At 41.8% G+C, this 14,415-nt stretch overlaps 1 protein-coding gene across 1 annotated transcript in view; it reads left to right on the top strand.

Annotated features, from left to right (window-relative positions):
- Positions 1 to 446: 446 nt before the first annotated feature.
- The window catches only part of TMEM106C (transmembrane protein 106C), an 18,493-nt gene continuing 4,524 nt past the window's right edge, over positions 447 to 14,415 (top strand). Inside the window, exons 1-6 of the mRNA XM_018572046.1 lie at positions 447 to 546; positions 6,490 to 6,701; positions 8,785 to 8,848; positions 10,636 to 10,795; positions 12,176 to 12,316; positions 12,602 to 12,651. Of these exons, the coding sequence (XP_018427548.1) occupies positions 6,506 to 6,701; positions 8,785 to 8,848; positions 10,636 to 10,795; positions 12,176 to 12,316; positions 12,602 to 12,651 (611 nt within the window). The 5' untranslated portion in view covers positions 447 to 546; positions 6,490 to 6,505. The remainder of the gene's footprint in view (positions 547 to 6,489; positions 6,702 to 8,784; positions 8,849 to 10,635; positions 10,796 to 12,175; positions 12,317 to 12,601; positions 12,652 to 14,415) is intronic.

The raw sequence follows: 14,415 nt of genomic DNA, 5'->3' as shown, positions 1-14,415 counted from the left end.
TTCACATGTTAAGCGTTTTACAGAGCGTAGGAACGCGCTGTAAAACGCCCAAGTGTGAACCAGGCCTAAAATGGTCTTACATATGGACAGGAAACGCATGAAAAACGCGCTTTAAAAAAAAGCGCTAAAATGCTGTCGCCATGGTGTGAATGGGGATCAATAATCCCACTCCGGCCCTTCCAGATACAGTAATAACGTAGCAACACTTCAGCTTCTCCAGGTACGGACGTGAGTGACAGAAGGAACCAAGCAGTGCCCATAGCAGCGACACATCATGTACTAGTACTAGAGGGGTCGCGCTCTGCCCCGTAGTGTTTACACACAGACAAGCTCCGCCCACACATCACAGGGCACCAATCATACGCCGCAGATAAACAAACAACGCGCTTCCGATTCCGGTCACGAGGTATCACAGAACCGGGGGGCGGGGCTCTGGCTGACTGTGTTTGTGTTTTTTGTTTTTTTTTTTGATTACACGTTATCCTCTTCAGGCCGAGATTTCAATACTGTGCGGGACACCCGGCGCCCGCCACCCCTGACCGGCAGGTGAGTGATGTCACCGAACACCCGAGTGCGAGCTCCATAACAATGCCGGTGCTTGTTATCAGAGCTGGCTGCACTGCCTGTCACCGAGACTCCTGATGATGACTGACTGCCCTCTTGCTGAACTGTAGTATGGGTTGTTTCTGCATTGTTGGGGAGCCACACCATGCTGTGCCATTGCTTCAATATTGGAAGGACAGTCCTTCTTCTACATTCACACTGACACTTGTGTTACATAACACAGGAGAAATGATCTTGTAGGTATAAACAAACTTTAGACTTCCCAGTCACTTTCTCTTGTGTGTACAGGCACCTGTCTTTTGGTTGACTTCACTTTTTCTGTGCGTTCACCAGCGTTTCCCCGCTTGTCATACTTTACATTATCTAAACACAGGACACTAACCGTGTGTGTGTGTGTGTGTGTGTGTGTGTGTGTGTGTGCGCGCGCGTCCGCGCTAACTCTTTTATTTTCTAATGTGATCTTGGTTAATTCCATTTGTCTAGCAGTAACAGAGACTGAGAGAAATAATTTTACCGATCCAAAAGCTGCAAGCAATTTGCATAGAAATTTATTGTGACACTAAACTCAGGCGTTAATCTTAAAAATGCATTCAACTATCTTAAATATAAATAAAAATGTATCTTATTTGTGTATCACTCGGCTGTAGATCCTCAAATCATCTCTGAATTCATTCTGACGCTGTCCTTCCTTCTGCAGGGTGGCTACTTTTGTTCCCCATGGTCCGTGTGTGTGTTGTAAAGTAGTTACCACTCCAAGCTCACTCCTGTGATGGACTACAATCTCACGTTTAGTTTACTAATTTGTATTGAGATTGTAGTCCAGCCCAGTTTTCTATCAAAAGCTCCAACTCGTCGAGATCTCCAACTACCTCAATGCTAGTTACTTGTAAGTTGGAGATTTCTACCAGACGGCATTAGACTGCAAAACACAATGACTGACAGAGCTCTGTACAGCTGCATTTTAACAATATGCACCAGTTGGCAAACTCAACGAGTATTCTGAAAACGCTATGCGAGCATGCGCACCGCAACTGTACAGAGCTCCAGTCTTTCTGAGCACCAGAAGTGAGGTAGTTGGAGATTTTGATGAGTTGGGGCTTTCGATAGAACACTGGGAGTGAGCTTGGAGCGGTGGCTACTTTACAACACACACAGGGACCATGGGGAACAGAAGTGGTCACCCACCGGAAGGAAGAACAGTGTCGGCACCAATTCAGAGATGATTTGAGGATCTACAGCTGAATGATACAAAAATAAGATACATTTTTGTTAAGAGTTAAGGTACTTGAACGCATTTTTGAGGTTCACTCCTGAGTTTATTGTCACTTTAAGGCCTTGTTCACACCAAGCGCGTCTAATGTATTCCAATAGTATTTTTAGCTCCAGTTCACATTGCAGCATTCAGTTCCAGAGCAGGTACAAAAAACTGCAGCAGGCCCTATTTTACTTGCTCTGGAACGCGTGCAAACGCATCAAAAACGCCTGCAACGCACAAAGCCCATTTTAAACGGAAAAAAAATTATATATTTTTTATTTTACCAAAAACGGCCCGGAACGCATTACAAACGCGGCACAACCCACTGCACTGCGTGCACAGAAACTCATGCAGATCTGCTCTGCATTTGGTGTGAACAAGGCCTAAATATAATTGACCAAAGCAGTTTCTGCTTGCTGATAAAAACTGATCAAAGTCTTTCATTACCAAATACGCATTATATTCATAGTTCACACATGAGACTGATTTTACAGAGCATTCTGGGCTAAAGAGAAAGCCCAGCAATAACTGTTTACTTTGTCACTGCTTCAACCTAAAGAAAATTCCCGGCATTCACATCATAGACTATTCTCATCAAAGCAGTAAAATCAGCCTGGTTAAAAGGTGAGGGGGGGTTTCCTAGACTGCCATGCCTTTCTTAGATGTGGTAAACATAAAACATAGATATGCAGTATATTATATTTGCCTTAGTAAAGAAATGAAATGACACTTTAATGTTTTTAGCCCATATAATAATAAATACAGTACATAAAGGGTATACTTAACATTATACATATATTTAATTTCACATTATAAAAGAGAACATGACATTTCTCTTGGTAGCAGATATGCCTAGGGTTACATTTACATCTGTGGTGCATGGGAAGTAGCTAAGTTCAGCCTCGATACAAATACTGGTTGCTTCACATTTGCTGACACAGGACTAATGGCTTCATTGTGTAACACTGTGTATCTGAATGTGCTGACTGTATGCGATGCGTACTAACCAGCCTTTTTTTTTTTTTTTAATTGAGAAAAGTTTTAATCACAAACACCAAAATCTCATGTAATTAACCGCAAAGTTTTATATCCATTAGGAGTCTTTTTATTTGGTGTTCTTGTCGACATATTTGTCAGTCATTGGATGCGGGCGGGTCTGGCAGCGGCGAGCGTGAGGTGGGGAGGAGTTGTGGCGTGCAGCGTGTGTGGAGCCGTGAACAGGGCCAACTAACCAGAAGCCGATTAATCGATTATTGAAAAAGTTGACAACTTTTTCAATAATCGATTATGTCGATTAGTTGTTGCAGCCCTACTCCACATGTTTTGCAACATTTCGCTTAATATCTCAACTGCGCAGTAAATGCCTCCGGCATTTGTGACCGTCACATTTCACATATTCTAGAATCTTTTGAGCACTTCATAATGTATCGCAAAGATAATTCGGCTTCCTACCCTCTAGTCAGCTAAGCACTCCAGGGTTATTCTGCTGTCCTTCAGGAGGTTCCCTGCAACTTTATGACAACCCAGAGACAATTGCCCCACTTAATATGGCCGATGCTTGCCTGACTTTGGCGGCCATATTGAGTGCGGCAACTCAGATTAATAATGCCCTGGATTAGTCTGACCCTAGTTGATTATAATACTTTTATTGCTGTGTAGTATGTGTATAGGGAAATACTGCGGGTGGCGCATGCGCAGTACAGCTTACTCACCTAAACCTCTTACTGGCAAGCAAACCGGAAGTGACGTAGTTGGAGTTTTTGACAGAGCACGGGCACAAAACGGACACTAGCTTGCACGCTTATCGTTTTTGTGTGCGGCTAGTGTGACTGAGCCCTTAAACAGGATAAAGACTGCTGTTAACTGACCAACTTTTCAGAAAGAAACTGGGAGACAAGTTGGTAACTAGAACAAACAACAACTGACCAGTGCTTAAATAGAAATGAGGAGAAGTGACAACTGGCATATTAGAAGGAGAACTGATGGAGTTTAAAAATCAAACTTCAAACGTGAGGAAAATGTTCATATTTGTCTTTAAGGACCCATTCACTTGTCACAACCTACTCCTCCTTCAATTTCTCTCTGGCTTCAAAAGGTTAATGGACTTAAGGATATGGAGGACCTTACCTTGTCTCTACAGAATCGAGAAGAGCAGTTTCATCGCACCTGGTTTTACTGGCATGAATTCACTTTTTCCAGTGAATCTGAAACTTTGCTGGCCGACTGAACCCGTCAGTAGTTAGCAGCGGCCTTATTGGAGAAGGTGGCTTCCCCTCCCTATCCCTCTTCCCCTTCTTTTTTTCTTTTCTCATTTTTCTGTTTTTCCTTTTCTAGACTTTTGTTTTCCTTTTCAACGCTCCTTTTCTATTTCTTTCAATCTCATTTGCATCCTTCTCTTGTTGCAATTGCGCTATTTGAGTCGTGATTCCCCTTGGTTTACAAGCCACCAGTTGTCTCACTGCTGCTCTCTGGGGGACGCTGCTCCGTTTGTACTGGATCCCATATATTTAGAGAGAAAGTCTGCTCCAGTTTTATATTCTTGTTTTCTTGTACTGGTATCTCTGTACTGTTTGTATTTCTTGAGAATTTATATATAAAGAATTTAAAAAAAAAAGAAAGCTGTTGCATGGCTTTCATGTTTCTTTACACATGTCCCCGTATTGAGTATAAAGTATTAACGATAAAAGGCAATAATAAGTAACATTTATTCTAGTAAGCTTGTGTCTGCTACTTCTATGCAGGATTACAGAAAAATTGTGTTGTTTTTCACTTGTACCAGTAAGTCTAGCAGCAGCTTTACTTTATCTGTACCTATATTTTAATACCTAATAGGAATGCAGGTTACACCTATATTGACTCACCTGAACCATGTGTTTAATGTTATCACCTGATTAGTGACTATGCAGAATACAAGGTTGTGTGCAGTGTTGGTGGTGCAAGCAAAATGTAGCATAGAGCAATATAAAAAAAGTTTTCTTCATAAAGTGTATGTATAGCCAAAATAGTTTTTGTTGTAGAGTATGGAAGTGTTCAAATGCCTATCAGGTAATTGTTTGCTGTCTGTGTCCTGCTAGGAAGAGTTCCCTTCACGTCCTGTCTTTATGACCCAACAGGAGGTGACAGGAGATCTTCCCAAATGAGAGAAATTCCTATTTTAGACAGTTGCCACTGGAATTTTTGTCCCTGTTGGAAGATTTTCCCTCAACTCTTGCTCTCATGACAGCTCTAAAATGTAGGATTTCCCCTTCTTTCTGTCTGTGATAATGGTCATCTGGACAAATAGGGGGTGAATCTCCCCAGCTTAAAGGAGAACTATGAGGGGAGTGCTTTTCACTCACCTCATAGTTCTAGCCGACCCGTGACAATGAGACTGTCACAGGTCCGCTCAGTAGATCGGGAGGTGAGCGAACACATACCGGCGTTCGCTCACCTCTCGATCCTGTCGCAGCTCTCTGCTGTGACAGGGGAGGGGCGTCACTCACGCGGCTAGGCGTAACCAGACATAATTGTCGGGATCCGCTTCACCTGCGGCGTCTCAGTATACCGCTCGCGGTATACTGTGGCGTCTCAGTATACTGAGAACTGTAGCTCGCGGTATACTGAGCTTAGGGTGACGGGAGGACGCTAGTTTGTGTCCTCCAGTTACCCTAAGGAGAACTATGGTGAAAAGCCTTAACCCCATAGTTCTCCTTTTTATAAAAAAAAAATGCCTTTAGATACTCCTTTTTAAAGTGGAAGTATTGGGAAAGTAAAATATACTCTACCCAATACTTAGAGCCCCTGTGGGGTCTTTAGATCAAGAGCTTGTCAATCATGTAACCACTCATCGCTCAGCTCACGGTCTTACCCCTGCAGAGATCACTGTCAGTCACCGTTCCCGCAGGGATTTGCTCTCTGTTCCTCTAGCCCTCCTTAGAGGGGCAGACAGTGGAGGCTGTGGGTGCAGATGGCTCTTGCTCTAGAGCCAGCTGTCAATCAGGCAGCCTGCTGGATCCTGACAATCTTGTTGAGGTCCCTCTCAGCTGCAGCGTAGCTCTGGCTGTCAGCATATAGTGGGCAGTTTTCTGCTATATGCTGACTTTGAGTCACAGAAGTACATTAGTAAATGTCCTCATGTGACTCAAGAAAAACAATTAAAAAAAAAAAAAAAGGTTTGGTTTTGGCACTGTGTAATGAAGAACGGGCTTCTCTGCCACTCTGGACAATATCAGCTCAGGAAATGATTTATTGTGATATGGCATTCCTCTGTTTTCTTTACATGTGACAAAGAAAACATAGTTCTTAACCTTTACACAGACATGTCTATAAGTATTAGTCTGATGCCAGCATTGGCAGGTGCCCTCTATCTCAACTGCAATATTAAAGACCCACTCTGTGAGTAGGGCTGTTGCGTCGAGTATTGGGAGTAACCTCATTTGCATTGGTAGTTGGGTGCCTTTAAAATCCTACTCTGTGCTGTGGAAAGTGTAAATGCTGCAGGACTGAGAGCTGACGTCCTCTGCTGGGTGGAGTGTTGCTCTTCCCACTGCTGCTTCTGCTTGCAAAAGCCACGTGGAGCTCGGATTCCTGCGGCAGGAATCCCAAATCTCCCATTTAGATGTGTTGTCATTTTGGAGCCACTGATTGCATTCTTGACATTTTAAATCAATTTATATTTATTTTCAAAACAGATGCTGAACAAAGACAATGGGGTCCACAGTATCTACCTATACCAGTCGTGTGACATCCTTGAAGCAGGCTAGCAATCCAAATGTGGAAGAGGATGATTTGTTGGATGGAAGAGACATAGAGGAAGATATTGCACAATTTCCTTATGTTGAGTTTACTGGACGGGACAGCATTACCTGCCCTTCCTGCCAGGGAACTGGATGCATTCCAACAGGTAAAGTTCATTGCAGTTCCTGCTTTCAGTCTTAGTTTACCATTAAGAGTCTGCTAATGGGAAAACAAAGATAAGTGAATATGCCATTTGATTTTAATCTTTTGTTAGACTTCAAGACTAAGCCCCTCCAATTGCCAGTTCCCTCTCCAATGTGTATGCTTCAGTGTATGCTTCAGTGTATGCTTCAGTGTCTAGTACTTTAACTGGACCAGGAATTAGCAGTTGGCAGGGCTTAGCCCTGAAGTCAAAGAAAGTCAGGCCCCTGGTATCTAATTATCAAAGAGGCAGGGAGAGGTGAGTTTTCTGGTAAACAATAGTAATAGCAAGCAAGCATCTTGTAGTGTCTGCTCTTAGGCACATATTTTGCTCTAAAACATTTCGCCTTTTGACTGTCAAGTCCCTGCAATCAAAAGGTTAAAACACTGTCGCAGCTGCTTACCTGGTTCTGCTGTGTAATGCGGAAATTATCTACGCAGCCTTAAGGTGCCCATACACTGTGCGATTATCGCACGATAATCGCGGGAAATCCCGCAATCGTACGATAATCGCAAAGTGTATGGAAGGCGTGCGACCGTTTTTACTGTACGGTCGCACGTCTTTTGTCTTAAGGAGCATGCTAGAAAAGCAGCCGAGAATCGTACGATTTTCAGCTGGTTTTTAGCATGATCGTAAGATCAATGCCGCACGAGCCGGTGTGCGCACACGCACACTGCCCGTTCAGCGATGATCGCAAGTACGATCTGCCTGTCCAAGATGGGCAGATCGAACGTTTTTTTAATTACTTTACAACCATCGCAAGACTTAAGGTCTTGCGATGGTTGTAAAGTGTATGGCCACCTTTAAAGTCACCCAATGACTTCTACATTCTGCTCCTGCATCTCACCTGTAAAGCTTTAAGCACTTCTGGGTTCACAGCTGCAGTCCAAGCACTGCATCATGAGAGGTGAAATGCTTGCCTATACCCAGAAGTGCCAGGTATTTTGTGTCAGCTGCAATGGAGGAATCCGTGTCAGGGGATCAGTGAACAGGTGAGTGCCAGTGGGACAGGGGCCGGATTTACAGAGACACTGCCACTTTGCCCTGCATGGGCAGAATGCTTGGTGTGAAGTAAAAGAAACAGGCAAATGTAAAGGAAAAAAGACAAAAAGTGTGTTCATTCTGAAACCCTTTGATCATCTTCCTCATAAACAATTGCTATGGTTTTTTTTTTTCCATAAAATATCGTTTTTACTTTTTTTGCATCTCGGTGCTACCAATCTACTCTCGCCTTTTTAGCCACTTCCTGACATGCAGAAACTCCAGAGCCCGCCAGGAAGCTGACAGCGCCAATCACAGGTACTGAGACATTATCCCAGTCTGCAGCTGCGGACCGAGATAATGTCTCAGTGCCTGTGATTGCCTGTGCCTGTGATCAGCTTCCTGGCGGGCTTGGCACGTGGAGCTGCGAACACGTCCAAGCCCATCACTAAAGAGGATATAAAGGTGGCCATACACTTTACAACCATCGCAAGACCTTAGTCTTGCGATGGTTGTAAAGTAATTTAAAAAATGTACGATCTGCCCATCTTGGACAGGCAAATCGTACTTGCGATCATCGCAAGCCCGCCTCTCTGAGGGGCGGACTTCTGATGACCGCAATGCTGAACGGGCAGTGTGCCCGTGCGCACACCGGCCCGTTCGGCATTTGTCTCCCGAGCACCATTCAAACCAGCCAAAAATCGTAAGATTTTCGGCTGGTTTTCTAGCGTGCTCCTTAGACAAAAGACGCGCGACCGTACAGTAGAAACGGTCGCACGTCTTCATTCACACTGCACGATTCTCGTACGATCGCTGGATTTCCCGCGATTCTCGTACGAGAATTGTGCAGTGTATGGGCACCTTAAAACTCTTCCTGCTTGGCTGAAGTTAACTATGTTAAAGCCAGTGGGTTAATTGGTTGTTGTAGCAGGTGGATCAAGAGTACCTAGTCACAATGAGCCTCATGTATGGACTGCAATAGATAAACTCCATCTCATCTTGGTAGCTTTTAGCATTCATTTTGTCACATCTAAGATGAATTATGTGTATATTTGTTTTGTTACAGAGCAAGTGAACGAGTTGGTAGCGTTAATACCATACAGTGACCAGAGACTGCAGCCCCAGAGAACGTAAGTGTCCTCTTGCTATGAAAACATTAGAATGAAATAAAAAAATATCCTACAAGCTAAAAACAGTCCTCTCTTCAGAAAGCCTAAAGGACTTAGGAATACCCGAATGTGGTAGTCAATCATTTAGTTTATAAGTAAGCAGCAAAGGAAATGACAGGAATCTAATAAACACTCCAGTATGTGTACTGTCAGTTTTTTTTTTAAATTCTTTATTTTTTTATTTTGAGCAAACAATTTACAGTAAACATATAACACACATACATTTGATTAAAGGTGCCGTACAGGTATAAACATAGGAAGCATGTCTATTTCTTCTAGCCCTAGTCGCTTAATTAGTCAAAGATCAAGCGGGAGCAGCATAATATCATATGCAGTATCTGGGCGTTTGGGGTGATTGAAATGCATATCTGGCATGTCTTAGTGTGTAATAGGCAATAGTTTTCGATAGGCAATGGTGTGTGAACCAAGGGGTCCACCTGTTTGCTTCCAGGGATTGAGGGGAGGGGAGGACATCAGACAACAGCATGACAGAAGAGGGAAAGTGAAAATGCTGTGTCCGGAGCTATAGGTGTCTGCTCCCTCACACGGCCATTGCCAAGCCACGCCCCCTTCGTACTGTCAGTTTTATAGCAAACCTATATTATAACCTGCTTCTAGTTTTCCAAATCAAAGCACTGGTCACTTTGAGAAAATTAATGTAGAGTCATTGCCAACTGCTAATCGCTGAGATTAGTATAAGATCATCTTTATTCTTGTCACCACGGGCTGTGTTTTTGGTCAGTCTTGCTTGGAGGAGACAGCACAAGACGGAGAGGTCTGCAGCAGCAGAGTAATCCTAAATTGACTGCCATAGCAGACACTGGATTTGCCCCATGGCATATATTCACAGTACACAATATTACCATAGATATGAAAGACATATTAGGCAGAATCTATTGAGGCCAGTGGTTTAATTATCTTTAAATATCATTGTACTTGCAGACAATGCTGTTTTTTAAGTAAGGACACTTGCTCAACTACACTTAGTTCCACACTGTAGACTGGAAAACAGTCCGGCATGTTAGTCAAAGCAGAGATATTGGACATTATCTCCTGAGCTGTAATGTATAAAATGTATCTTAGTGTTGGTTCATAATGCTGCTGGTCATACCTGATTGGCACTTTACCACAGCACAATAGTTAGGGGTACAGGATCCCCTGCAGTCACTTCTTCTTTTTTTTTTTTTTGTAGAAGCTATGATAGAGAGCCAATATCATGGGGAACTCCAGGCATGTCTTCACTCTCCAGTATCCATGTCACAATTGAGGTCCCCATACACACACTACACTAAAGTCTATTCTATGCCAGATATGTTTAGGGCTCTATTTTTATTGCTTAACCTCATCTAGTGTTCTGGCATTGATGACTTTATGGCATTTAATGACTTCTGTAGTCATTTGCAGGCAATCAGCATATACAGTAAGGCAGATATTAACTGTAATGTAAACATTGCTAACAGGATAAATTGAATTTTATTGTATCCATGCCAGTGAAATGTGAATCCTGGCTGCTAAAGGTTACAGCATTTTGATCTATACCTTGTAAAATCCTATATGTTTGATGACTGGCTAGCTGTCATAGGCAGATCTTGTGATTATCTCTGTCTTGTAGTAACAGTCAACAAGTGAGCAGATAAGTTTAACTTCTAACCATGCTATTGTATAAGTGCAGCATGGATGTAATTACAATCTCTAAAAACCAGTATCAAACACAGCTTGTGTTTTTCATGTATACTTTTTTTCAACAGAAAACTGTACGTGGTGCTGTCGGTTCTGATGTGCCTCTTAATATGTGGTCTGGTGGTGTTCTTTCTGTTTCCACGTACTGTGGTGGTGGAGGATGGCGGCATTCGAATGGTACAAGTGTGGTTTGATAAGGAAAATGATATTGTCAACCTAGCGATGACGGTATTTATCCTTTTTTCTTTTTTTATCATAATAACCAGAAATGCAGCCTTACAAAATGTATAATAATATAACTTTTTTGCAACCCTTAACACCAGAACATATTTTGTTTTATCTCACTTAGTGCAAGTTATACCCAATGAAAAATTCCATTCATATTTCAGCACTAAACATCTTTTAGTTGGTTATGCTGCTGCCATCATTTTTTTTTTTTTTTGCAAGAGAAATTCAAACCTGTTATTAGTGTGAAAGGGTCCTCTGGTAGGTTTTTATTTTTTGTCCTTGGAAGACTCACCCTTGTATGTGCTCTGGTGGCATAGGATATCCATAATTTGTCACTGGAACAAGTTGAGGCGAAAACCTCCAGTTGGGGACACTTGTTCTGGTGATAACTGTCTATGAGGGGATTTCCCCTCACTTTGGGGAGATCTTATCTCACTTGCTGTTATGTCTCTGGGACAGGAAATCTCCCAAATAGGACAAAGAGAAAAAAAAAGAGATGGTTTAACCCTTCCTTACTCCGTCAAAACAAAAACGTTTCATCCCTACAGTAGATACACTTTAATATATAAAGGTTGGTAGAAACAGCGTGATTGCTTGACTTTTGACTACCCAGTGCGAACATTAAGGCTCCATTCACACCTAGGCGTCAGCGTTTATGCGCATATTGGCGCAAATTTTGCTTAGCGTAGCATGTAGGGTGTTTAGCATAGTTTTGTGCATATACAAAGACATGTATTTTATTGACCAGATTGAAATGCATTGGGGTGAATGAGCAAACATGTGCACAAACACGTAAAAACACAAGCAGAAATGTGCAAACCCCTTATGTCGTGCGTTTTCATGCACTTCCGTTGAAGTCCATGCAGCCAAACGTGCTAATCTGTCCGAAAAAAGCTCATGTACCTTTTTTCAGCGTTCGCCGCGTTACAGCTTGCGACAAAACTCTAAGGTGTAAACAGGGGCCATAGAAATGAATGGGATTTCTTGTGTTGAGAGTTTTGTTTCCGCTTAGCTTTGAGCGTCAAAAACACCCAGGTGTGAACAGGGACTTGGGGCTAACAATTGTTTTCCAGCATGTTTGAAAATCTCTACGCAGCATGGCCAATCCTTCTCTTCTAGAGGGGAGGAAGTGCTAGGCAATACAAGCACTACTTCCTTGCCTGCTGAGTCACCTCATATGTAGTAAAACTTGCCACACTTCGAAAACAGTTTTTTTTTGGCATATTCCGGTTAAATTACAATTGGGAAAAAAAAAACAACATATTGTTAATATAATATTCACTATTAATGCTGACTGTGGATGTTTTATTATGCTTTACATGTGAATAATTGCGCAGTGGCTTCCTTTTTATTTATATGCTTTTACTTTCTGTATTACAGAGCACCCTGGAATTCACCAATTCCAACTTTTATTCAATCTCTGTGGACAGCCTGATTAGCCAAGTGCAGTACATGAACACAGTTATTGGAACTCAGCAGCAGACTAATGTGTCTGTCATTCAGCCGCTCAGCCAGAAATTGGTAGATTTCCTGATTGTATTTTTTTGCTTTGTGTTACATACTGTATGCCTTGCAGTTCTACCTCTGCTTGCAGTCTGTTCGATTTTAGTGCTAAATTGAAGTTGCATGTTTTGGTTCTGCACATCCAATCTTCTGTTTTCAGTTAGGAAGATACTGTGAAAAAAGTGCAATATTTTATCCTCCAGTGACTGCCCTGATATTCTGTTTAATTCTACATTGCAAGTAATTATGCAAAGCAAACAGTATGCAAAATCAGTTCTATTAATCATATTGTGTATCTCTCAGGTGAATTTTACAGTGAAGCTGGAGTTGGGTGGTATCCTTTCTTATTTATAGTAAGTATTATATCTTAGCCTTTATACCAGATTTTTATATTGTTATCCCTCTTTGCCAGGAGTAGACAGTAGTAGTTTATCTGAGTAAAGAACACAGTGTTCTCTATACATCACAAAACAGCAGGAGATGAAGACTGTTGCACTAAATCATTTGCTGTATTTTGGCTCTGGGCTGAGTTGTGCAGTCCGCTTTATCTGCTCGATTTAGTTTTGTTCCCTACAAGAAATGAAGATGAACATAAATAAATTTGTGGATCACATAGAGTGCATATATTCAGAAACCAATTCCTGTTGGAAGTCATCTAGTTACCTAGTAGTGATTTCACAGACTCTTCTGCCAAAAATGTACTGAAGTAGTTTGGTAGCTCCCTTCTCTTTAAAAAAAAATACTAAATCAGCTGTCATGCTGGTCCATTGGCTTCCATTCTGAGACCTGACTAGAGATGAAGTTTGGGTTGAACTCAAATTGTTAATTTTAAATCTGCGCTTAATGGATATTCTAAATGTGTTAAATCAAATTAGAAGCTGCTGCACTATAGACAACTAGGTCCAATGGGTTGTTTAATATACAGCGCTAGTATACACAGATTGAACTACTAGTGCTGTATATCCAATTGAACCCAACTTGGTTTGGGTCACCCAAGTCTGTTTGTGATTTGGAGACTTGCCAAATTCCCAGCTGCTGTTCAAAAACAAAACCAGTTGGGGATCCTGAGCAACGTCCTTGACCCAAATATACTCCGGATATGTTCCCAAGAGATTTACCTGTCTGGGGCAAGAGATTTAAAATATTTAAACCAGAAATATCCAGTTATTTATCAGAAGGATTTACCTGGAACTAAAAACAGGAATATCAGAAGCTCCTAATCTGTATATTTTGTTGTAGGTCAGGAATAGGGACGAGCAAACCAAGCAAAGTTTGGTTTGCCCAAGGTTCGGTGAACCCAGTAGGAAGTTCCCCAATATAAGGCAGAACCACACTGGGATCTAAGGGAGGCAATTTTTTTTGTTTTAATTCGATTAAGCGAAACAGAAGAGGGAACACAACATTTACAGATATCACTTTGTACAGTAAATGCGTACAATTTCAAGAGGTAATGCTAACTGCAATCGGCTACATATATTATACAGCAATGGAAAATGTACAGTAGACAAGGGAGGCAAATAATTTCTGGCCTTTTTCAAGGCTAATTTGCAAGCTATTGTTAAAAAAAAAAAAGAAAAAAAAACCACACAAGGTTTGCGTCTTCCAACAGGTTTTAACAAACCTCAAGCATACTTTTAAAATTGTAAGCATGTGCTGTAGAAAGTGATATCTGTAGCTGTCGTGTTCCCTCACATTTCTCTCTTCGTAAATATTCGTATACTTTGTTATAAAACAAAATAAAAATGGCATTCTGCCCTATGTTTGGGGTTGGCAGACTTCCTGCTGGGTTTCTGGAACCTCGGGCAATTAGAACTTTGCTCGGCTTGTTCATCTCTAGTCCTGACCTACAACAAATATGCAGATTAGAAGCATCTGATGTTCCTGGTCTGTCTCTTATTTCCAGATCAGTGTTTCAGAGGAATTCCTGGATGATTCTGCCTTCAGTATAATTTCTATTTCCTACCTTCCTTAGATACATCTCTTGGGGGCATTTCAGTGGACGTTTTTGTATACCTTACCCCTTTAATGCAATAAAGTGATATGTAATGATTTGAAATGGTATTCTAAGGTCTGGTATTCACAGACTGCAATCATCAGCATGAGTGTGACATGCCCTT

The sequence above is a fragment of the Nanorana parkeri genome, unplaced genomic scaffold, assembly GCF_000935625.1.
Source record: "Nanorana parkeri isolate BGI_ZX_2015 unplaced genomic scaffold, ASM93562v1 scaffold1914, whole genome shotgun sequence".
NCBI lineage: Eukaryota > Metazoa > Chordata > Amphibia > Anura > Dicroglossidae > Nanorana > Nanorana parkeri.
Note: the sequence above shows the minus strand (reverse complement) of the source record. Positions and strands in the feature narration are given on the sequence as shown.